The sequence below is a fragment of the Gallinula chloropus genome, assembly GCF_964237585.1.
Source record: "Gallinula chloropus genome assembly, chromosome: 3".
Lineage (NCBI taxonomy): Eukaryota > Metazoa > Chordata > Aves > Gruiformes > Rallidae > Gallinula > Gallinula chloropus.
In genome coordinates this window covers 85,050,344-85,074,702 of record NC_140087.1, presented here as the reverse complement: position 1 = coordinate 85,074,702, position 24,359 = coordinate 85,050,344, and the positions used below count along the sequence as shown (strand labels likewise).

At 49.5% G+C, this 24,359-nt stretch overlaps 1 protein-coding gene across 1 annotated transcript in view; it reads left to right on the top strand.

Annotated features, from left to right (window-relative positions):
- Positions 1–4,665: 4,665 nt before the first annotated feature.
- ANAPC1 (anaphase promoting complex subunit 1) overlaps positions 4,666–24,359 on the top strand; it is a gene marked incomplete at its 5' end in the record, with an annotated part of 33,907 nt that continues 14,213 nt past the window's right edge. Inside the window, 25 exons of the mRNA XM_084262066.1 lie at positions 4,666–4,878; positions 5,046–5,207; positions 5,376–5,427; positions 5,843–5,952; positions 6,302–6,384; positions 7,425–7,498; positions 7,961–8,106; positions 8,598–8,818; positions 9,416–9,625; positions 10,013–10,108; positions 10,561–10,651; positions 10,736–10,801; positions 11,440–11,577; positions 11,897–12,037; positions 12,440–12,500; positions 13,005–13,192; positions 13,844–13,918; positions 14,866–15,131; positions 16,044–16,135; positions 16,924–17,072; positions 18,622–18,700; positions 18,808–18,844; positions 18,943–19,007; positions 19,143–19,321; positions 23,939–24,165. Of these exons, the coding sequence (XP_084118192.1) occupies positions 4,666–4,878; positions 5,046–5,207; positions 5,376–5,427; positions 5,843–5,952; positions 6,302–6,384; positions 7,425–7,498; positions 7,961–8,106; positions 8,598–8,818; positions 9,416–9,625; positions 10,013–10,108; positions 10,561–10,651; positions 10,736–10,801; positions 11,440–11,577; positions 11,897–12,037; positions 12,440–12,500; positions 13,005–13,192; positions 13,844–13,918; positions 14,866–15,131; positions 16,044–16,135; positions 16,924–17,072; positions 18,622–18,700; positions 18,808–18,844; positions 18,943–19,007; positions 19,143–19,321; positions 23,939–24,165 (3,221 nt within the window). The remainder of the gene's footprint in view (positions 4,879–5,045; positions 5,208–5,375; positions 5,428–5,842; positions 5,953–6,301; positions 6,385–7,424; positions 7,499–7,960; positions 8,107–8,597; positions 8,819–9,415; positions 9,626–10,012; positions 10,109–10,560; positions 10,652–10,735; positions 10,802–11,439; positions 11,578–11,896; positions 12,038–12,439; positions 12,501–13,004; positions 13,193–13,843; positions 13,919–14,865; positions 15,132–16,043; positions 16,136–16,923; positions 17,073–18,621; positions 18,701–18,807; positions 18,845–18,942; positions 19,008–19,142; positions 19,322–23,938; positions 24,166–24,359) is intronic.

Below are 24,359 nucleotides of genomic sequence, written 5' to 3'. Positions count from 1 at the left end.
TGCCGCAGGGGCACGCTTTCATCCGGCCCCCTTCCCCGTTGCTGCTGGCTTGGGGATTTTTGGGAACAAAGCCCTGGAAAGGCCTTTGGCCTTTGTGGGCTGTGGAGTGGAAACAGCCCCTCATGTCAGGATAATGTCACGCAATCACCTCGCTAACACGGGGTGAGGGAGCAGGAGAAGCTTCTGTGAAAAAGAGGGAAAAACCCCAAGCAATGGGAACATAGGGGCAGGTAAAGAGGCTTTGAGCAGCTCTCTAAAATCCCCTAATTAGGGTCATTTCTTTGCAGTAGGTTGGTTTCTGCTCTGTGTTGCTGTAAACTGGTCTCCAGCTCAACAGGGTTTCTTGCAGTTCATTTAGACAGAGCTTGTGGTGAGGAAGAGGCCCGTGGGCAGAGACGGAGGAAGAGGGAGCAGAGAAGCTCCCAGGCCAGGTTTGTGATAGGAAGGGCCTGTAGGCAGGGGCAGCCTGACCACTTTGCCCCCAGGCTGGCAATGTGTGGCTTCATTTAGCCTTAGCAATCCCTCACAGGGGAGTGGGAGTGGGAAAAAAACACCCCATGTCCCAGGAAGGAGGATGGAAATGAAGGGAGAGCCTTTAATTCATAAGGAAAGCTGCCTGTCTCCTCCAAGAGCCAGGATCCCACCTTGAACCAGCTAAACCAGTCATGCTCGTGGCTCTCCAGGCACAGACTGCAGAGAGGGGAGCACCCACCTCTCCCCTCAACCATTTTGGATTCTGATGCAAAGGTCATCACATCTGTTGTCCAGGAGGAGCCATTGCCCCGTGTTGGCTGCCATGTGGATGCTGAGTCCTGCTCCCAAGTGCAGATACCCATCTTGAACATCACAGGCTCCTCCTGCAGGCCTGGGAAACCATCATCCCCATCCAGTAACACCAGCAGGTCCACAGGTATCCCAGCTTTCTCATGGCTGGATCCTAGCGAGCTCTGTAGGTGCACCCTGGAGCTCAGCCTTGACCCTTGAAGGGTCTTTGCACCTGGACCTGAGAGTGTCGACACCATTCCTTCACAGAACTACCCAGAGGCTTGTGAAGCACCGTAATCCTTGTGAAATCAGGCCGTTTAGCAGAAATGGCCCTCAGGCTGGGGGCTGTCAGCTGCTGGGAGTTTCATTTTCCCCTTTGCCATTTCTCTATTTTTATTTTCATTTTGCCCAACCTCTTCTTTCCTTTATTTCTGCTTCCTTTTTGAGCCTCTTCTTATTTCGATTTGCAGGGGCTCCTGCTCTCTTAAATACCAAGCTCTGCTGGCAACAGCTTCTTAGCTCAGGGTTCCCATTAAATGTCCCATTAAATGTCATACCCCATCACAGGATGCAGCTCACGAGCCATTTGCCCAGAAAACCGAACGTTTTGTGGTGCTACTCAAATGGCTTTTTTTTCTCCTGCTGCTTTCTTTGGGCACAGGGTACACGCTGTGTCTCTTTACCAGGCACAGTCTGTCCCTTGGCTCAGCAGTTTCTTCCTAGGACAACTTCTCCTGGTCTGCAAATGATTTCGCAGGAGCAGAAAGCCATCTCTGAAGGCTGGATGCTGGCTCAGGCCTTCCTCCTTTTGAGCTCTGGGCATTCTGACTTGCCCACGACGACACTGCAGTTTGTATTTCACAACCTCACATAGCTCCACTTGTCTCCATGAGGAAATTCAGCCCCTGGCTGGGTCCGCAGGTCCAAGGGACCCTTTCTTCTGGTTCCTGTCTCGCTGCCAGAAGCTGTGACACGATCTGAAAGGACTCGCCAGCTCAGTGGATTCTTGCTTCTCCTCAACTTGCCTTTCTTCAGAAAGCTGCTTCTCATTTCTAAGAAAATGACAGTGCTTAGTGTCAGCTTGAACCCCAGATTCCCCAAGCCACGTGCTGGAACCAGGGTTTCTAATGCTTCCAGTTCTGCACCAGCTTCTCCCTCCTCCTTTGATTTCCCAGGCGAGACTAACGTCTGTGAAAATCAATCACCCTGGTCAGAATGTTCACATCCCCGGGCTTCACACAGGTCCTGTCCTGTTAGGATTGCCTGTCAGACAGACACAGGCACACCACAGCGCCTCATTTTTTATTTAAAATAAATAAATACCCAAACACCGCAACCCAAAACCTCCCCAAAAAGGCATTTCCTGGTGGTGTTCTTCGGACACACATGGAGAAAGTATGGGAAAGGCGTGACGCTGAGAGCTGGTAACTGGTGGTGAGCTGTGGCCAGCAACACCCTCTTGTTTATGTGAGCAAGTATAGAGGTGAGAGGTAAAGAAAGCTGCTCCAAGGGTTGAAACGGCCGCAGGATCAGTGCAGTTACTGCTGATGCCTCTGCGTGGTACAGGTGCTGGCGTGTGCCACCGTGCCTGGAAGATGGGCAGATCAACAGCGCAGCGCCGGGCTTATCAGTGAAACTTACTCCTCACAGAATGAAACCGATCCACCACATCCCAAGTGCATCCCGGAGAGCTATTGCTGCACATTTCGCTGTGAGACCACACCAGGAGGCGCTGGGACCTCAAACCGGCTCGGTTACGCACGGGTGAGATTGGATCGTACGGAAACACACGTCAGCGCATCATTCCTTTGGCAAAACCGGGTGGTTCTGAGCAGAGAAGCCGGCCTAACCGCCTGACACCTAGTGCTGGCATGCAAGAGATGCAGCCACCAAGGTTTTGGCACCTCAGCGTCCGCCTTTCCAGTGTGGCAGGCTGTCCCTGCCTCGTTCAGGGGTGGAGGTAGGTGATAAAACCTCTCTGCGCTGCAAGATACGACCTCTGTGCAGGACAGGAGACAGACGAGCTGATCACCGGCACGTCTGGAGCTGGGGTCTCAGTTAGAAATGTCGGTGGTCCTAAGAAAGGACTCACAGTAGGTGTGCTAGTGAAGCAGCAGTTTATTAGACGTTCTTGTGAGAGGGGGTGTCCTGGTGAAGGAGGCACACCCGTGGGCAGAGTTTTAAGCGTTTTATACCCTCTTCCCATCCGAAATCCCTCCCCTGTTTACCTATGGATTAGCTGCTTCCAAGGTTTACAGGCTCGACCTTGGTGCCTTCTTCACAACTGTACATAACATAATACATATCACACGTCTGGCAGGGTCCTGCTGCCCCTTGGTGAAGAACATAATATTCATGAGGTTACTGAGCAAAATGCAGTATCCTAAGTTATTGCTGTGCATCTTACATGGCCCTTAACTATAGGGAGGCAGTGCCAGGCCTATGGAATGGTGGAACATAGATTGTATTTGCTGCTTCCCAAAACCCACACCAGCTTCTCTGCAGCACAGCTGGAGAAGTCAGTGCAAACTGCTGCCATCCACAGTGGGTCTCCCTCCAGCCCTGACAGGGTAGCAGGATTACACACCAGCCCAGCAAGCTAGCAGCAAAGTCTTGTGGCTTTGATTTGTTTTGTTTTAAAATCTGTTGGAAGCAGCAGTGCTGAGGTACTGACAAGCTGACTCCTGTTCTTACCCCTGTTGTCAGAGTGGTTCCAAAGAATGTTTATTGCTTTATATATATATATATATATATATATATATAAGGAAACCACTCACACACACCACTCAAACAGGGCAGGCAAACATGTACACCTTAAATCAAAAAAACCCTTGAGGCATCAGTATGGCAGCTGTTAAAGTATTTAACCACAGAAACCCAGCCTGGCTGTACTGGGGAGGGGGATTTTGTCATGGGCCTGAGATTTACGGAACAGCCAGGAGATGGGACACTGTATCTTGAGTGCTGTGTCCAGTTCTGGGCTCCTCACTCCAAGGACATCAAGGTCCTGAAGTGTGTCCAGAGAAGGGCAACCAGGCTGGGGAAGGGGCTAGAGGGCAAATCCTATGAGGAGCAGCTGAGGGAGCTGGGGATGTTCAGCCTGGAGAAGAAGAGGCTGAGGGGAGACCGTATCACCACCCACATTGACCTGACAGGAGGGTGCAGAGAGGTGGGCAACGGTCTTTTCAGCCAGGGGACAGGAGATGGGACAAGGGGAAATGGCCTCAAGCTGTGCCAGGGCAGGGTCAGAGCAGATGTGAGGGAAAAGTTCTTCCCTGGCAGAGTTGTGGGGCTGTGAAACAGGCTGCCCGGGGAGGGGGCTGAGTCACCATCTCTGGGTGTGTTTTAAAAAAGGGCAGATAAGGTACTGAAGAGATACAGCTTAGTAGAAGGCAGGAACGGTTGGATTCAATGATTTCAAAGGTCTTTTACAACCTAGTCACGACTCTGTGCTTGAGAGGAGGGGCAGAGTGACAGCTGAGGCAGCAAGGGGCGACACAGGTCCAAGCCCCTGAGGAAAGCCGCCTCAGGAGGCGGGAAAGGGACAGACTGAGATGGCGGCGGCGCACCCCCACCGCAGCGGCTGTGCCTGTGAGCTCGGCGCGGCCGTACCCCCGGAGAGCCATTCCCACCCTGGGCGCCCCTCATAAGGTCCCCTCGGGCCACGCAGCCGCCATTCCTTTCCCGGCGTGCCCCGCGCGGCCGCGGGGCAGGGCGGGAGCGACAAGATGGCCGCGCCCATGTAAGGAGCTGCCGCCGGTGCCCGCGCTCCCTTCAGCCGCGCTGCCGCTCCCCGTGTGGCCCCCGGGGCGGTGCGGAAGCCGGAGCCCGAGCCCGGTGGCGGAGGGCGAGCGAGCGTCCGTCCCTCCCTCCCAGAAATAATGAGGATATCGGGCCCCCATGTCGGACCACTCTGACGAGAGGGCGACGATGATTGCGGCCGGCGACCTGCAGGAGTTCGTCCCCCGGGGCCGCGAACACTGCCGGCGCCACCCTAGCGCCCTCACCCTCCAGCTGCGGCGGCTGCAGCCCGCTTCCGAGCTCTGCTCCTCCGACGGGGCGGCCGGCTTGGTGGGGTCCCTCCGCGAGGTGACGATCCACGAACGGCAGCGGGTAGGAGGCAGCAGGGAGGGAGGGGAGGAGAGAAGGGGGAGCTTGGCCCGGCGTCTGAAGTAACCCGGCCAAACTGTGGTCGGCGGGGCCTGCAGAACTCTTCCCTTTAGCATTTTAAAAAAAACCCTTAAAATCTGTCTGGTTTTGGTTGTTTTTTTTATTTCCAGGAAAGCTGGCAGCTGAGGAAAGGCATCAGCGATGTCGGGGAGGAGGTGGACTACGATGAGGAGCTGTACGTGGCCAGCAACATGGTCATCTGGAGCAAAGGGAGTAAGAGCCAAGCGTCCGCCGTCTACAAGGCGTTCACCGTGGACAGCCCCGTTCTGCAGGTACAGGAGCGGGGCGAGGCGGTGGCCCAGTGAGCAGACGCGGGCTGAGAAATACTCACTGGCCACCATCAGCCGTTGCTCTTCTGAGCTTGTGTGGGGCAGCAGGGGGGGGGTTGGTGGCAGTGCTGGATCGTTCTTTGGAAATAATCGTGCTGTGTTTGGTTCTAGGCCTTATGGTGTGACTTCACCATCCCCCGGGAGAAATCAGAAGGAGATGAGGGTGAGTTTCCTGTGCCTTGTAAATCTGGGAAAACGCTTTGAGTTCAGCTCCAGGATCTTATCATAGAATCACTGACTGGTCTGAGTTGGAAGGGACCCCAAGGATCATAGAGTTCTAACCCCCCTGCCACAGGCAGGGCCACCAACCTCCAGGCCTGGAGCTACACAAGGTTGCCCAGGGCCCCATCCAACCTAGCCTTGAACACCTCCAGGAACCACCCCCTCTCTGGGCAGCCTGTTCCAGCCCCTCACCACTCTTTCTGTAAAAAACTTCCCCCTAATATCTAATTTAAATCCCTTGAGACCTGTTGTGTTAAAACTGCCCCTCGTCTGTCCCACCTCAACTTTCTGTGAAAAGGGTGGCTAACGAAGGAGAGAAAATTCCCTGTGTAATTTTCTTTTCTTTCCTCCCCCAGGTTCAGGCAGCGGTGAAATAGTAGAGAAATGTATCTGCATATTGCAGAACTCCTGTATAAATGTGCATAGCATAGAGGGAAAGGATTACATTGCTGCTTTACCTTTCCAGGTGAGTGCTGGGCTGCTTTTTTCATCCATAAATGTCCCTGTTATCTGTGTGTTGGGGCAGGGAGGTGTGTGTCAAATGCACAAAGGGGAGTGTTGCTGGGTGGTTGAGGTGCTGAGTCCTTCCAGAAGCAGTAGCAGCTGTTTGCATGATGTGGGAAGGTAAGGATATGATGCTTTTGAAGTCTGAGAACTTGCTCTCATCACCTTACCTTTTAGAAAAGGCCTAAACATCTTACTTGCTATAAAGAGATACTCGAACACAAAACATAAGTGATGTTGGGAGTGCTCAGTGATTTATTTAATTTGGTTTTGTCCCTAAATATATCTGTAAATTATTTATTTTTTTACAGGTTGCAAATGTCTGGCCAACAAAGTATGGTTTGTTGTTTGAGCGTAGCAGTTCTTCACACGAAGTACCCCCAAGTCCACCCAGGTATGTGGAGAGTGGCTTTGTTTTGCTATAGGCTGTTTGTTACTCGAATACAGGAGCATGAGAGTTAAAGGGCTCTGACAACAGGGTCTGTGTGGTCATGACAGGGACAGCTGAACCCTCAGGAAGGAGTTGCATGCTGACATTTCCTGCTTTTCCTCTGGTAGTGCCTTGTCTCCAGCACTAGCTGGGAGTGATGGTGCTGGGAGCAGGGTGCAGGAGGCACACTATGGGTGTTACCAGCCTTATTTCATTAAGGTTTGCTGGGGAGTTGGCTCCAGGCTGTGATGGTAGACTGGGAGATTCACTGAGGCATTGTCACTGAGATGTTTTTCTCTCAGCTGCAGGGTGTTTTAGATGTGTGGAGCATCCGGTTAGCTTTCTGGTGAGGATCATAGACCCTGTGGTGTGTGGCTGGGCTCACAGCTGAGAGTCATAGTGAGGAGCTGGATGGCGTGCTGCCAAGCAGCCTTTAATACAGCTGCCTGCTCTCTCTTGGGCTTTTATGCATCACTTCCAGGCACTTGTGGCTCTCTAGTCCTCTGAAGAGTTGGGATTAGAAATAGAGGTCCCAAAAATGTTCGAGAGGGTGCGTGACAGAGATGGTCACTGACCCTCTTCAGGCTGGTCTTCCATGGAAGATTGTCTGGGGTGGCCTGCTGGCTGTGCTGATGGATGGAGATGACCTCATGGCTGTCTGCTTGTCTGGAGCTGTGGAACCTAAACTCTGAAGAGTCTGGGTCAAGGGCCATCTCCTATGCCTCCTCCAGATGTGGCTGGTGCTGGCTTTGCTGTTGGGGCCAGCCAAAACCTGTTGTGTGGCCACCAGGTGGGGTCATTCTCAAGTGCTGGGAGGTGTAGGATAAGACCTAATCATCCTGTTTGATACGCTGTCCTTTGCCTGCAAGGCTCTGTGAACCAAATAGATGTGTCTGCTGCTAGATTTGGCTTGTTAAGGTCCAAGGAGCTGCTTTGGGATGGCAGCACACATGCAAGTTCTCCTTAGCATTCGTTGTCTGAACATGCTTCGTTCCTCTTCCTAGAGAACCTTTGCCTACGATGTTCAGCATGCTGCACCCGTTGGATGAGATAACACCTCTTGTCTGTAAGTCTGGAGGTAAGTGTGCATCTTTCCATGGGTCTCTTGGCCTCCCTCAGTCGGGCATCAGACACTTGTGTGGTCTCACTGGAGTGCTTTCTGTATGACAAATCTCACAACTAATGGCTCTGAAGTGGGTTGTTTGAGCTGTGTTGTCAGCAGGGAAACTGTTCAGGGGAGAATCCCAGATTGGGAAGGAAAAGGGGGTGTGGGAAATGCTGACCCCTTAACTGACACTGCTGCGGCAGAAACACACAATCACAGGGGTTGGAAGGGACCTCCAGAGCTCATTGGGTCCAACCCCCTGCCAAAGCAGGGTCCCTAGGACAGATCACACAGGTCAATGTCCAGATGGGTCTGGAATATCTCCAGAGAAGGAGACTCCACAACCCCTGGGCAGCCTGTCCCAGGGCTCTCTCACCCTCACTGTGCAAAAGTGACTCCTTTCGCCCTGAGTGAAGTTACCTGCTTCTTCAGCAGGTGTGTTTGGCTCTGCTAGAGTGCAGTACGTGGCTGACTACACCCTGAGGATCGTGTTTCTCAGTGCTGAACCCTCCATCGTGATGACCTACGACACTGTGCAGAGTTTACACACTGTGTGGGCTCTTCGGAGGGTCAAGCCCGAGGTACGAACTTACTGTTGACTTGAAACCATAGTAGGTATTTTGTGTGTGTGTGTGTGTTGACATGCCCTGATGGCTGTGTGTGGGAGAAACACCTGGGGTTTATGAGTTATTTCATTTATAAGAGAGCAGGATGGTTGTTCTTTTGAAGGGTTCCTTTCATGTATTTGGCTGTACCACGCTCAGGGAGATCGTGCCTCGGTGATGGTTGTGAAGGATACTGTGCTTAGTGTGATGTTCCTTATGTTGTTCCAGAAGGTTTGTTCTGTGCTTAAGCTGTTGTTGTCTGTAAGAAGTGACAACCATCTTAGAGCCTGGAAAACCCTAGGAGTGGTTTTCTGTGACTGTGAATTAGAGTGTGCAGTTGGTGGGAATGACTTCTTGGCCTGAGCACCTAGCTAGCCATAAACTTTTAACACCTAGCTGATGGAACAAGCTGTTTGAGCATCCTCCTGGCTGCTGTGTGTGCCTAGGCAGCTCTGTGTTCTCCCCAGGAGCAGAACACAGTGCTGAAGTTCTCGGAGCAGATGGGCACCCCCCAGCACATGGCCACCAGCAGCTCTTTGACCGCTCATCTCAGAAGCCTCTCCAAAGGAGACTCTCCTGTAGGCTCCCCGTTCCAGAACTACTCCTCCATCCACAGCCAGAGCCGATCGGTGTCGTCGCCCAGCATGCAGTCCCGATCACCATCTATCTCCAACATGGCTGCTTTGAGGTGGGTGCTGAATGTCCTGCGTACAGACGGTACCAAAGCATCCAGGCTGCAGAATAGGATGCACAACTGGAGTTACAAGTCTGACCATCCAAGGTGTGGGTGCCTCCTCCTCCTGCAGCATCTGGAAGCCCTCTCAGATGCTCCCACCCCATTTAGTGTGCTGTTACCCCGATAGCACAGGGGGCAAATCGAATTGTAGGAGCCAGAGAGGCTGTTCTGTCATCACACAGCTGGTCTGTACTGGAGTTGGGGACTATCTACAGGTCTTCGACATGTTCTCAGTTGGCTTTTCTGAACAACATTGTGTTTAGAAGGGTTTTTGATGGAATGGCCCATGCAACTTAAAATGTCACTTCTCCCACTCCTGGAGTCTTGTCTGTTGGATTCTGACAGAGACAACTGGAGATCAATTAGATAACTGTATTGCTAAAGGGAGCTAATGCTGACCCAGCTGCTAGTGTAATACTGAATTTGCTGCTGGCTTAGGGTGGGTTTGGTTCTTAATGCCTCTACCAGTGAATGAACTCCTTGGGAGCCTGTTCCCTGATTTTGGAAATCCACTTTTTCATAGTGTCTTAACATCCCCTTCCCTTGCAGCCGCTCTCACTCCCCTGCCCTGGGAGTGCATTCCTTCTCAGGAGTGCAGAGGTTCAACTTCTCCAGCAGTGCTCAGTCACCCAAGAGGCACAGCATCACCCACTCACCAAGCAGCACCTCCAACGACTCCTTCCTTGCCCCGGAGACGGAACCGATTGTCCCCGAGCTGTGCATAGATCATCTGTGGACAGAAACAGTCACAAACATGAGGTGAAGTGATTGTGTTGGGACATGAAAAGGTCTGGATTTCCAGTGTGGGGCAGAATGAAGTAAAGTAACAGCCGCTGTGGAGTGCTTTTGTGAGGTTTCTAAAGCAAGTTAAGCTCTAACTTGGTTGTTGTGTTGGGATTTTTTTAATCTTGGTTTAGGGGGAGTATCTCTCTTTGTCAACAGGGGCATAATACAGCATGAGCCCTACGGCTGAACAGGAGAACAAAGCTGAATCGCATGTGCTCTGCATGCCAAAAAGTGGGGAATGTGGAGATGGGAGCTCTAGAAAACCCATTTCCAGAGTCATGGCTGAAAGTGGCACGTTCTGGCTGCTAGCAGCTTGCTTGAAGTGATTGAACAGCAGGCTGATCCTTGTGTCTCTTACAGAGAGAAGAATTCCCAGGCCTCAAAAGTGTTTATCACCACTGACCTCTGCGGGCAGAAGTTCTTGTGCTTTTTAGTGGAATCCCAGCTCCAGCTACGGTGAGCATCCTGGTCTGGGGAACAGGAGAACAGAGAGGGACACCCTAGAAGGCCCCAGCTAAACACAGGTTTTAACATGCTTAGGCTCTTAGGGCAGCATGTGATATATCATTGACTCTTCTGTGATGTGGCTTTAACTCTGGTGGCATGGATGGTTTGGGCTGTTGAAATAAAACTGCAGTTGTGAGAGAACATTGGCTGTAATTTGAAGGGCATTCTTCTTTATCCCCATCTTTACCCTTGAGAAGTACACTGGAGGGGGTTTGTTAGACTAGTGGAGTTAAAATAAGTTGTGTAGTGGGGCAAAACAAGCAGAGGAAGGAGAAAGTAACCAGGTGTACCACAGTAAAAGCGACTGCACTGTGCTGTGTGGCATTCCTCTTCTGTCGTCTTGCTCTAACAACAGATAGGGTTGTCCTCTTATGTTTGCTGTTGCTTTCTCTAATCTCTAGGTGTGTAAAACTTCAAGAGAGCAATGACAAGTCACAGCTCATCTTTGGGTCTGTTACCAACATCCAAGCGAAGGACGCGGCTCCAGTGCAGGTCCGTACCTCTGTCTGCTGCTTTGTCTTGGCTGTCTCTCTGCTTTAAATACAAGAAGCTGAATGTCCTGCTTGGTTCTGACAGGGTATCGATACGCTGCTGGTTCTGGAGGGCAGTGGGAATCTGGTGCTTTATTCTGGAGTGGTTCGGGTGAGTAATGGCTTTTCTGTCTTAAAAATAAGTGTTTGGATCTTTGGTTAGGAGCTGGGCTGTGCAGAGGGGTCCTGTGTACGTCATACTTCACACAGCACTGTTTTGAGCTGCTGCTGGCCTGGGAAAGGTGGCTGTGCTCAAGTACCAAGTGTGTTTACATGAAGGTACTCCTGAAGAATCAGTGGCAGCTTGTGCTACAGCTAAATAGTCCCCTGCGTTTATGTTCAGTGGCAGTAAAATGCTGAGGTAATATAATCTTTCCAAAGAAAGAAGGCTTCAGGAATATGGGAAATAGGAATTGTTGCCACACAAAACCCTTTCAGAGCTCTCTGTAGCACACCAGAGTTTTAGATGTCAAATTATTTAGTTTTACAAAAGAACTTCCAGTGTGAGTAGGCCTGTAGCAATTCCACATAGTCCTGGCCTTACCTGGTAGTGTGTCGTGCTCTGAAGAAAGTAATTCCATGAAGGAATCTTTAATCTTCTTTACAGAGGCATTAACTATGTATCCACTTGCCTTAAAACTTCTCCTCTGAGGTGTTAGAATCCAGTAATGTCTGTATATGTCAGCAAGCTCCTGGAAGCACAGGTGTGAAACCCAACTATCTGTTTCCCTACATATTGTTTGCTAAAAGGTGGGGAAGGTTTTTATTCCTGGCCTGCCTGCTCCATCCCTGACGATGTCCAACCAGATGCCCCGGCCAAGCACTCCCTTGGATAGCGTCAGCACTCCATCCAAGCCTTTGGGCAAACACCTGGGACCCCTGGAAGAGGTGAGAAGAAAGGCATTCCTGCTTTGGCAAGTGTTTAGTTGTAACAGCATCGAATGATTGGCTGGGTTTTAACTTTCCAGTCTTTTATCTGTCTTCTGTAAATCCCCTGAATAAGCAGTGTTTAAATCAGATCGGTTTAGTGCTGCCCTCTTTATTTATTTACAGCTTCTGTAAAGCTTCTGAAGTGGAGATTGGAGAAGATACTTATGGTTGTTTTCAGAATACTTACCAATTACATTAAGAATGGCAATTTTGGCTGACCTTTGCTGAGATCCTTTCATTTCAGCAAGTCTAAGCAATCCCTTTAACCCCTTTTCAGGGTGTGCTTCTGTCACCAGTCCCAGAGCTGAGGGATGCTTCCAAACTTCACGACTCAACTTACGTGGAAGACTGCACTTTCCAGCAGCTTGGGACTTTCATCCATGCCCTGAGGGACCCTGTCCACAACAGAGTCACTTTAGTAGGTATCAATCCCATCATTCAAGTCAATGCTTTGTTGGCAAAGCAACACGAGGGTCAAGTTTACTTCCTCATTGCTAGCAGCTCCTGGTGCTGCAGCAGCAAAATGTTATGCCTGCATTGGAGCCTCTGTGTCTCTCTCTCTGTAGAAGAGTCTAGAAATAACAGGTTTAGTTGATTCCCTCAAGTGATTCAGCTCAAGATCTATTTCAAGTGTTTCATGGAGCTAGCATTCAAAGCTGTAAGTCCTCAGTGTAGCAAATAGCCAGGAATTAGCAATATGTTTAATACCTTAATGAGTTGTGAGTTGCTGCAGAAGGACCCTGGCTTGGCTTTATGCATTTCAAAGTTTGTCCCTTACCTTTTCTATTCTCTTTTGTTTTTGTTTTTGTTTTTTGTTCAGGAGCTCAGCAATAATACCATGGTTCGGATTACTATTCCTGAAATCGCCACTTCAGAACTAGGTATGATCCAGAATCCAGCCCAGGAGAGAGGGTCTGTCATTTCTCAGGGTTCATTTTTGAAGTAGTTTATGCATAGTACCAATTAATGATTCGGTATGGCCTGTTCCAGGCTCAGTTAACTCACCTTCTGGAGCTGCAACCACTGATTTCAGTGTGCTGTGCTGCTTTCAGAGCTTCCTTTGGTTTTAGGTGGCTTTGCTGTCTGCTGTTGTCTGTGTCACTGCTTGAGGAAGGGCTCAGCTGGCAAGTTGGTTTCGGTACTGAGCAAAAAGGAACTCCTTTTCCCCTTTGTGTGGTGAATTAGAGGGGCTGTGCTCAACCTGAACTAAAGGAGCAGCTGTTGGAGGCTGTGTGGTGTGGCTTTTATTGAAAGAGCTTCCGGAGAGTTAAAAGTAGATTGAATAAAAGGACCTGTAGAGATTTATAGCACTGATTGGAAGAAACACCAGGAGGTAAGATAGAAAACACCCCACCATTTATTTATTTTTCTTTCTTTTCCATCAGTGAAAAGATGCCTGGAAGGGATCAAAGCTATTTTGCCCAAGGAGATAGCTGTGCAGGTGCTTGTCAAGTGGTACAATGCTTACAATGCTCCAGGGGGACCAAGCTATCACTCAGAATGGAACCTATTTGTAACGTGTCTCATGAACATGATGGGTTACAACACTGAGAGGCTGTCCTGGACACGGAATGTAAGCAAGCTCACATGTTTGTTTTCCTAGTTGATGTTGAAGCTACTGATAATTCTTCAAGGTTTGAGACTGTTAGAGACACATCAAAGTCAAAAGTGGGTTGTATCTTGTCTTAAATTGCAAGATGCATCGACTCAGTTCTGTGTTTCTAAACTTCAGATACAGGTTTTAGCCCATTTATGAGGAAATATATTTATAAGGTACTTGCCACCAACTGTGGGGGTCAAATAAATGATGAAGACTTTACTCCAGTGCATGACTAAAGCTGCATCTTGTATTCCTGTTTCCTAAAGAGGGTTCTCCATGTGGTTTTCACACTACAGTATTTAGTTCTGGGTGTTTTTTCACCTGATTTGCTGAGTATTTGGAATTTTCTGTAAGTGTGTTTGCAGTACTTGAAGGAGGAGGGGGGAAAAAAAACCCTATGCATGTACAGCTGAGATGAAGGTGGTTACATCATGTTTGTGTTACCTTTGCTTGTTGTAGCTGTGTGTAGAGTGATTTCATCGCGGTGTGTGTTCTGTAGGCAAGCACAGGGTAGGAGTACCTCAAGCAATGTCATGTAACACGTGTAACTCAGGCTGGTGATTGACGTGGGCAACCTTGGGAGTTCCCATACTGAGCTGCTTCTGATCTTCTCATCTCTTGCAGCTGGATTTTGAAGGCTCACTCTCGCCAGTCATTGCACCCAAGAAGGCTAGGCCGTCAGAAACGGGGTCAGATGAAGTAAGAAATGGTTCTTTTCTGCAAATACAAGGCTGAGGGGTGGGTGGAGGTGAGGGTGTTTGGATTTTGCCTTTAAAAAAAGGCAAAGAAGAGGAAACACCCTCCGAGTCATGCATTCCACCTGAGATCACAAGCCTTTGGGGGAAGAAAAGTTAATTTGCCCTGTGCAGTGGTTGTATCGTGTGACCTTGCTTGGCAAGGTTCTCACTTCCAGAGAAGTTAGTTACTCAGGAATGAACTTAATGTCTGTCTTCTGACAGCGTCAGATAGCTCCTAGATGCTTCATCCCTTTACAAGGGAGTTGCTTCTCTCCCACAGCTACTCAGCACCTTTATAGCAAGTTAGGAGTGTCCAGTTCTAGATTTCCCTGGATTTGGTGAAAGTTGGCACATGTAGTGCAGTGTTTAAGGCTGATTGGGTGGGTTTCACCTGGACAGGAAGAGGAAGCTTTCCCACGGTGGAATGGTGAGGTGGATGAGGCTTACTGTCATCCCATCCTAAGGGGCTTTCTGAGCTGTGGTGGTCCAGTTGTGCTCGTAGCTTATTGTGGGCTGGCAGCTCTGTGAGCCCATGGGGGTTACACACTATGGTCCACATGGAACAAAGGTCCCTGTGCTGTGCCAGGGAGGTACAGAGGAGCTGGGAGCATGGGATGAACTGCATAAATACTCAGCCACGTCTCATGCCCAGAATATTGATGCAAAGAAAGTACTCCTGGCTTTCTTTTGTTCTTTGATTCTTTTGTGCACATGGAGGAGGGGTGGAAAGGATGAGAGTTGAATCTCTGTGGACTTGCAGGGTTTGTGCAGCACATGTAATCATGCAACTCACATTTGTATTGGTTTATGGAGAGAAAAACCTCCTCTGTAACAGTGCTTTGGAGTTCTCTTGCTAGAAGGTTACATTCACTGTGGAACCTCTGCCTCTCTCCTGTGTGTTTGGTCTAGGACTGGGAATATCTCTTGAGCTCAGATTACCACAGAAATTTTGAGTCTCATCCTGTTGCCAAAGCTTTGCGACTGGACCCTCTGGAAGTTTTGGCTCCCAAGGATGACTTTTCCCAGAGCCTTAGCTTGGATTCCTCCACTCTCCTCTTCACCCACATCCCTACCATTTTCTTTGTGCTTCATCTCATCTACGAGGAGCTCAAGCTGAATTGTCTGATGGGAGAAGGGATTCGTTCGCTCGTCGTTCTCCTGGTTCAGCTGGCCAGGTACACCCAACCAACAAATTGCACAGCTTGTCTATCACTATTTACTATTTCTTGTGATTACTCTTTCCTGTGGCTCTAGATTCTTCCCCAGTAGCATCTACTGTGGCTGGGTAAAGAGTTCCCAGGAGTGGTGTCTGATCCTTAGTGCTGAAGAGGGTGGCTTGTCTTCTGTTCTATCATGCCAACGAGAGGCAAGGCTGAAATAAAAGACCATATGTCTTTTTTGAGGCTGCAACACATAGCAGGTTACCTAGCTTTTACAGCTGGGATTTGGAGGAGCAGGGATCACACCTTATGTGGTGGTGGACTTGTGGGACAAAGCAGAAGGACAGCTTTTCAGTACCTGAAGGGAGCAGAGAAACAGGAGGGGAATCAACTTTCTAAAAGGGCAGAGACTGGCAGGACAATGGGAATGGATTGAAGCTAAAGGAAAGAAGGTTTAAATTAGATATTAGGGGGAAGCTTTTTACAGAGAGAGTGGTGAGGGGCTGGAACAGGCTGCCCAGAGAGGGGATGGGTGCCCTGTCCCTGGGTGTATTCAAGGCCAGGTTGGATGGGGCCCTGGGCAGCCTTATGTAGCTCCAGGCCTGGAGGTTGGTGGCCCTGCCTGTGGCAGGGGGTTGGAGCTCTCTGATCCTTGGGGGTCCCCTCCAGCCCAAACTGCTCTATGATTCTATGACAGCTGGAGAGAAACACACTGAGGGGAAGTTAAGTGTTTGGATTCACTGCTTAGGGAGTGGGCAGTGCCTGTGAGCCTGTAGTTGGAGAAGTCAGAACTTTCCTCCTTACATCTAGTGTGCATGTAAACAGTAAAAAAACCCCATCCCTCAACAGAAAATGTCATGGGAATATGGGAAGGTGGGATGTGGCTTCTGCCCCTCTCCAGTGTGATTCACCTCTCTCTCATTGTAGGGACTTAAAACTCCAAGCCTATATAGATTATTACTACAGAGACTACCCAGCCCTTGTGAAAGCCTCCAGAGAGACCTGCATAATTGATCAAGGTGAGTTTTTAAGGCTTTGTGAAGCTGGGTATTTGTTCAGTGATAGTGATGTACAGCTCCTCTCTAACACTGAGCGTGTTGGTAATTCTGCCCTTTAAAGCCAGACGAGCAAAACTGCCCGAGGTTGCTTTGTCCCTTGGCTTTTAATACCCTCCTAAGATATCTGGAGTAAATTTAGCACAGTGTTGTTGTGACCTGGTGCCTCCAGTCCACTGCTACATGGGAAGCTCCACAGAGCCATGACTGGTCTCAGATTGGCAAACTCCCAGCCCAGGCTGACTGAGAAGCCTTAGCAGATGACTGTGGAAAAGCCCGTTCATAAAAACTAAACTGGGGCTAAAACCACAAACGTGGAAGTTAAACCAAGATCCTGTATTCTCTGTGCACCTGCTCACTGGCCTGCCAGCTGAAATTTGCTGGTCTGGTAACAAAACCTAACGTTTTCCCTGACCAAAAACAATTAATCAGACAATGATGAGGCTTTGCTGCTCCTGTTTGTGCAGGGGGAGATAGTTGGTTGTCCTCTGAAGCATTTCAATGTTGTTGACTTACAAGGGTTTGAGAACTGCTCTATCCTTACTCCTTTTCACAGTGGGCTGGGATTATTTTTGGTCTTGAGACACGTCTCAAGTTTTTACTCCTGTCTAGTTGTTGCAAACCTCAGTTCTAAGAGGAGAGCAATGTGATCTGTAATGTTTTTTTGGGAAAATCCAACAGTTTTGTACTGTGGGGCTTGCTTTGGGCATAGTGGGGAATTACTGTGTCATTTGCTCTTCCTGTGATTTAAGTCCAAACAGGTTTCATGCACCACCCCTCGTTTTTTTCCACCGAGCCTCCGAGCATCTTTCAGTGGCTGAGCTCCTGTTTGAAGGGAGGAGGAGTACAGCCTTACCCTTACTTGCCAGGAATCTGTGAAAGGAGCAAACTGGTAGTACTGGTACGTACTTTGGCCCAAAGGGTGTGTTTTACTCTGGCAACATGAGCAGCACCATGGCTGAGGTTTGCCCCAGGTGCTTAATTTCCTGTGAGTGGTGTGTCCCCAGTGAGAAGTTAGGTAACAGAGGATTTAATCATGCTGCATGGAGCAACAGGGGCATGCTGCAGGGTTATTGACCCTGGGGTAATTAACTCTAATTAATTAGCCATGCTGTTTGAAGACTTGAACATCTCTCGTGCTTCATACAAAGCAGACCTCGCCTGCCTGCATGAAATTCTCTTGAGTTAATAGAGTTAATATTGCGGTGTCAGCCTCTTCACAATGAGAATAACGTGCATCTGGCAGAGAGGAATCCCTGAGAGTCACCCCATTTCGTTGCTTGAGTATTACTGCAGGGTGTGCATGGGTTTTAGCAGGTGGGAGGAGGTATTTGAGGTTAGGCAGGAGGGCTGGTGAGTGTGGAATGAGTAGCCTATGCTTCACTGCTTATGTTTTTTTATGTGGTTTGCAGTGGTGGCATGTGCAAAGTAATAATGTAACTCAAAGCTAACTGTACTCTGTGAGTGAGAATTCCCCAGCTCTCTTCTTGGGCATGTACCAACACAAATACTGGGTTGCATTGAGGAGTCAGAAGGGCTGATGTTCTCTGCTGGTCAGCCCCGCTTGCTGCTTCACAGAGTGTTTGTGGACATGACCTGCCAGTACTGAGTTTGTGGTAGAGGTGTCGAGCCTGGGGTGCAGAGACTCCGCTCTGACCCCCAAAACATCCCACAGCACTTGCAGAGTCTCCAATAGGAGCTGCCAGGAGTCAGCCTGTCCTCTCCTGCAGAGTGTGCAGGGCTGAAGCAGCAGCACTCAGACTTTACAGCACTGATGCTTTTGCTTCAGACTTGTCCCCACACTCCAGCTCTGGAGAGCGGTGCCACGTGTGTCTAACTGTCTTTGCTCTGACCTCTGCCTGCCTTGTGAGGTTGGATCCAGCACGTTGGCAGTGCAGCTTCTGGGGAGATCTTTGTGAAAAACACAGCACAATTTTACCTGCATGTACATTTTGCCTTTGGCATCGCAACTTGCCTGTAAAGAGGGGTGACAGATGACTGATTTTTAGGGGGCTAGAAAGCCAAACAAAGCAGACTCTGCTTTGAACGGGGAGCAGCCTCCACAAACCCTCCAGTGTTCAGGCTGTGGGAAAGTGGTGCCTGTGGATGACACATGTTTTGCAAGAGAAATTAAATAAAACATGGGAAAGGTGATTCTGAGCACACTTTACTGTTAAGCAGCTCTCCCTCTTTTTACCCTTGAAACAATTCTTGGGGAAAATGCCATTAATTAACTTTTTCAGGGTTTCTTTTTTCCAAACTTCCAGGTAGAAATCTAAAGCCTTGAAAGTTGGTTTCTTGCTTTGGTTGATTCAGTCTCCTTTTACTAACAGTGTTTTCATGCAAATCTGTCCCAGTGTTTGAGTAATTGAGGGTATTTTCTGCCTGCATCGATCCCCAGTGTAGCAGTTGCTGTGAGTGAGTGGCTTTTGTGTCTCTTTCCTCTCCAGAGTGTGGCTCTGTACATACTTGGCGATGAGAGCGCCGTGTCTAACGAAGCCTCCCATTATTTGTACAAGATTACATCAGGTAACGATGCTTTGATGCCATCAGAGTAGCTCCCAGTGCCTTGTCTTTGTTGTGTGCTGTCCTTCTGCTTGGAGGATACAGGAGTAACACAGCCTTGTCTTTCCTAGGACAAAGGAAGCAGCAAATAGACCAGGATGACAGTCGGTACGGGGTGGTTTTTTGCTGTTATTTTAAACTCTTGACTTACTGCTGAGTTTTTTTGCCTAGCTTTAATTGACTGCTGCTTTATTTTACTGATGTAGTTTCAGACACAGCACATCTGTTTCCAGCCTGGCTGAAAAGTTGGTTATTTGGATGACTAATGTTGGTAAGAACAGCTTTTTATCCTTGTGCAATGTGGTAACAGTCATAAGTAACAGCCTTGGGCTTGCATAAGGTGAAATACACACTGTCTAGTTGTGATAAAAAGAGTTAAACTCTCTTTTTCCTCCTTAATTTTAAGGTTTCACCTTAAGAGACCTGGAGTCTCTTCCCTTTGGGGTGGCTCTCCCTATTAGAGACGCGATCTATTACTGCCGGGAGCAGCCTGCCTCGGACTGGCCAGAAGCTGTTTGTCTCTTGATTGGGCGCCAGGATCTGTCCAAGCAGGCCTGTGAAGGCAACCTGCAGAAGGGGAAATCTGTGAGTATGAGCTCAGATGGATTTCAGGATGCTGGGGGAGAGGGCAGAGCGCTCAGAACCTTCCTCACCATCTACCCTGAGCATCAGCGTCGTGCACAGGATCACAAACAGGCAGGGATTAGAAGGGAACTTTGGAGATCTAGTCCAGCCCCCTGCCACAGCAGGATCACCTTGATTAGGTCGCACAGGAACACATCCAGGCAGATTTGAATGTCTCCAGAGAAGGAGACTCCCTACCCCCTCTGGGCAGCCTGTCCCAGGGCTCTGCCGCCCTCAGAGTGACATAGTTTCTCCTTACATTCTCATGGAACTTCCTCTGCTCCAGCTTGTACCCATTGCCCCTTGTCATATTGCTGACCAACACTGAGAAGAGCCTGGCTCTGTCCTGCCTCTCACCCTTTACATATTTATAGAGGTTAACAAGGTCACCCTGCCGGGCACTATGGGGTTTACACACGTGTGAGGGGGTTGGCATAAAACCCAGCATCTGGCTCAGGAAAAGTAGATGGATAGTTGTGGGAGCTGGCAATGTGAAACAGATTTTAAACTTAATTTAGGCATGGTGCTCAAAAGCTTTTGCCTAGTGATTTGATTGCCTTTGTAAGTCTTCCTCCTGTTTCAGAGGTGCTAGAGAGGTTTTGGTACACCAACCAGAGACTCTGGCATCAGAACAGCAATGGCACAGGGAGAGGAAGTGGGTGTTTGTCAGTCCAGCTCTTCCTTGGGTTGGCAGAGCCCATACCTCCCTCTCTTCTGGAAGAACTGGATTGCTTTCTGAAATATACTCCTTCCCCACCAAAAAAAAGGGTTTAGCTAGTTGTATTCTGAAGTAGAGTGAAAGAGAGCATGGTGGTTTTCTTTTCAATATTTTTATCCTGTTTGTAAGGTGCTGGTGGTTCCCACCATTGTAGCTCACTGGGGTGGCTTTTGTTGAGGACACTGGAAGCCAAAGCTGGCTGGTGACAGGGATAAAAGCACTTAATGGTAGCAGAGAGATTGTCTGCAGCCTTGTCAGGAGGAAGGGCTTGGTCTCAGTCTTGGTCAAGATCCTTTGTGATGGTTTAGCTTCGAGCAGGCTATTAAAATTATCCTGACCTTTTAAATAACAATTTTTAAAGTTTTAAAGGTAATATTGCAGAAACATCAATGAGCTGCTTGTCCCACCGTTCATGAAAAGTCCATTCTGCTTCCTGCTGGTGGAGTTTTGCCCAGCTGCAGCAGTTCTGAACCTTAAAATGATGATAAAATTGATTTTTATCACCTACTTTATAACAATGCCTCGAATGTGTGTGACCTTATAAGGGCAAAGTGCTCCTCAAACACCAAATTGTTTGTCATTTCTCAGGAGGGCAGGGTGGAGTTTCCTGTTTCAGAACGGACGCTGGCTCTCTGGGTGGTGCAGTTCTGTATTGAGATTCAGTGTGTATTTATCAGAAGAAATTGGGTTTCATTCATCAGCTGCTCGTTTGCTCGTGCTCCTGGTGTCCTGTGTCACTGGTGAGCCTTGGGAAGGCACCGTGTCCCATCTAGCCTGTAAGATTCAGCATCGTTCAGCTTGCTGAAGTTCTGGGGTGTAGGGCAGGGGACAATGGCTGGTTTAGAGGTGTGGGGTTGTTTTGGGCTTGGGTTTTTTGTTCCTATATTTATAGTATCAATATCTGTCCTCATTTGCCTTGTTATTTTTTTTAATTAGTCTCATCTGTGAAAGATGGAAAAGAAATGTATCAGCCCACCTTAGGGTCAGGGTCTAGATGAGTTTCCCAGACCCTAAGGAAGTTGTATGTTCTGTGGGTGAGGTTATTTCTGTGCAGCAATGTGGGAATAAAAGGAACCAGGCTTCAGGCAGAGCGACTGTCATGCTTGGAGCAAGCGGATGGGGAGCCTGTGCTGTTGCACCCTCACCTGTGCTCTCCTTGGTCCTGTGTGTCACTCCTATGATGTGAATGAACAGGAGGGCAGAGCCTTAAAGGGCTCTCAGGGGGCCCCAGCTGGAGTCCTGTGTCCAGAGCTGGGCCCCTGATACAAGAAAGATGTGGGACTGTTGGAGAGGGGTCAGAGGAGCCACGAAGATGATCAGAGGGCTGGAGCACCTCCCCTCGGAAAGAGGCTGAGGGAACTGGGCTGGTTCAGCCTGGAGAAGAGAAGGCTGTGGGGGGACCTCACTGCAGCCTTCCAGTACCTGAAGGGAACATACAAACAGGAGGGGAATTGGCTTGTTAAAGGGCAGAGACTGGCAGGACAAGGGGGATGGAGTGAAGCTGAAGGAGGGAAGGGTTAGATGAGATCTTAGGGGGAAGTTTTTTACAGAGAGGGTGGTGAGGGGCTGGAATGGGCTGCCCGGAGAGGATGTGGGTGCCCCATCCCTGGGGGTGTTCAAGGCCAGGTTGGATGGGGCCCTGGGCAACCTTGTGTAGCTCCAGGCCTGGAGGTTGGTGGCCCTGCCTGTGGCAGGGGGGTTGGAGCTCTCTGATCTTGGGGTTCCTTCCAACCCAGACCATTCTATGATTCTATAATTTCATACATCTTGCACAGAAAGAGAACATTTCCAGGGTGCTTGTAAGCATGGAAATGCTTTGGGGGGGTTCTGGTCATGTAGCTTTGGTATGAAACTTCACAAAACTATTCTGGTGCTGTGGTGAGACCCAGGCTGGCTGACAGCAGCAAGCACTTGGGATGTACTGCCATGCAGCTGGCCATTTAGTTGAATAGGAGGCTTGGTTTTTCCCCAAAGAAGGGGAGAATCCAAATTAAAGCCCTAATGCTGATGATGAGAAAGGTAGAGCAGAGCAGGGTATGCAGAAACAGCAGCTCTAACTGGGTTGGGGGTCAGTGGGTACTGGTGCTTCTAAAAGCAGGTTGTCACCCTAAGATTATGTCTCTCCCTTCCAGATTTCAATCTGTATATTGGTTTAACGTACATCAAAATGCTCCTCTGAGTTTCTAGTTTTCATTGCTGAACTTAAAGAGAAAAAACCAAACCACCCAACACACACACATTCTCACAGCCATGGTAGGTAATTGTGTAGGCAGGGAGGGGAAAGCCCTTTTCTACTACTGCTCTGAGACAAGTAGTAGTTCTGAAAGAGCTGACTCCTTCTTTGGTCACCTCTTGGCACTCCCGCTTGGCAGCCCTCATTCTGCACCCTCTGCTATGCCTCTGACAGCTTAGGTGTCATCTCCTCCTCTCCTGGTAGCTGCTTTGCACACTCAGGTTGCAAAAACAATGGGTTACCATGTTGAGAACTCCCCTAAGTGAGCACAAGGAGTGGGCAGGGAGCGGTGTCTGTGGTTGCACAAATCTCAGTCCCGTTCTATGCAGACCCAGCTCAGCTCAGGTAGCTGTGCTGAGTGATCCAGGTTGTGGTGCTGGTGTTGGTTGGCTTTCCAAGAGTTCGTAGAATCACAGGGGTTGGAAGGGGCCTCCAGAGCCCACAGAGTCCAACCCTCTGCCAAAGCAGGGTCCCTAGGACAGGTTGCTCAGGTCAACCTCTGAATATCTCCAGAGAAGGAGACGCCACACCCACCTGGGTATTCTGTCCCAGGGCTCCCTCACCCTCACCGTGTAAAAGTTCTTCCCCAGATTGGTGCAGAGCTTCCTATGCTCTAACTTACAGCCACTGCCCCTTGTCCTGTCTCCACAGAGCACTGAAAAGGGGCTGGCCATTTGCCCCTGCACCCATACTTAAGATATTTATGAACATTAATAAGGTCCCCCTTTAGTCGTCTTTTCCTCAGGCTGAACAGCCCCAGCTCACTCAGCCTTTCCTCACAGGAGAGATGCTCTAGGCCCTTCATCCTCTCCACAGCTTCCTCTGGACTCTCTGCAGGAGATCCCTGTCCCTTTTATACCAGGCAGCCCAGAACTGGACACAATACTCCAGGTGGGGCCTCACCAGGGCAGAGTAGAGGGGGAGGATCCCCTCCCTTAACCTGCTGGCCACACTCCTTTTGATGCACCCCAGGATCCCACTGGCTCGTTTAGCCCCCAGGGCACACTGCTAGCTCATGGTCACCCTGTCACCCACCAGGACCCCCACAGAATCACACAATCACAAGGGTGGAAAAGACCTTTAAGATCATCAAGTCCAACTATTCCCATCCTAAGCTAAACCATATCCCTAAGTACCTCATCTACCCTTTTTTTTAACACATCTGGGGAAGGTGACTCAGCCGCCTCCCTGGGCAGCCTGTTCCAGGCCCTGACATCTCTTCCAGTAAAGAATTTTTTTCTAATATCTAATCTGACCCTGCCCTGGCACAGCTTGAGGCCATTTCCTCTTGTCCCATCTCCTGTCCCCTGGCTGAAGAGACCATCACCCACCTCTACAACCTCTCTTCAGGTAGTTGTAGGTGGTGATAAGGTCTCCCCTCATACTCCTCCAGGCCGAACACCCCCAGCTGCCTCAGCTGCTCCTCATAGAATTTGACCCTCAGGTCCTTCTCCACAGAGTTCCTCTCCAGCAGCTCACCCCCAGCCTGTACTGATAAAAGTGGTTATTCCTTCCCAGGTGCAAGACTCTACACTTGCTTTTGTTGGACCTCATTTGGTTTCTCCCTGCGCAGCTCTCCAGCCTGCAGTACAGGCAGTGACTGCCCCCCTTTCCCTCTCCCTTGCAGTCTGTGGGGCCGGTGCTGTCCTCTGATATCCCCTCTGGAACCGAATCAGAAGAGGATGAGGATGGCATGAATGACATGAATGAGGAGGTGATGTCGCTGATCTGGAGTGAGGATTTGAGGGTGCAGGAAGTACGCAGGCTCCTCCAGAGCGCCCGGCCCGTCCGTGTCAACGTGGTGCAGATGCCAGAAGCTAGTGACCATGAATACATAGAAGAGAAAGAAAACAGGTAAAAACCTCTCCTTTTCTAGCAATATTTTGTTATCCTTTTGCTCAGGTGCAGAATGGTTTGAATACAGAGCTAGGTATGTCTAACCAAACAGTGTGGTGTATCTGAACTGAACCCTCAGGTAAGGAGACCCTGAGTGAAGGATACATAGGAGAGGTGGGATTGTTAGTTTGGACCCCACACAGCATGCTGAG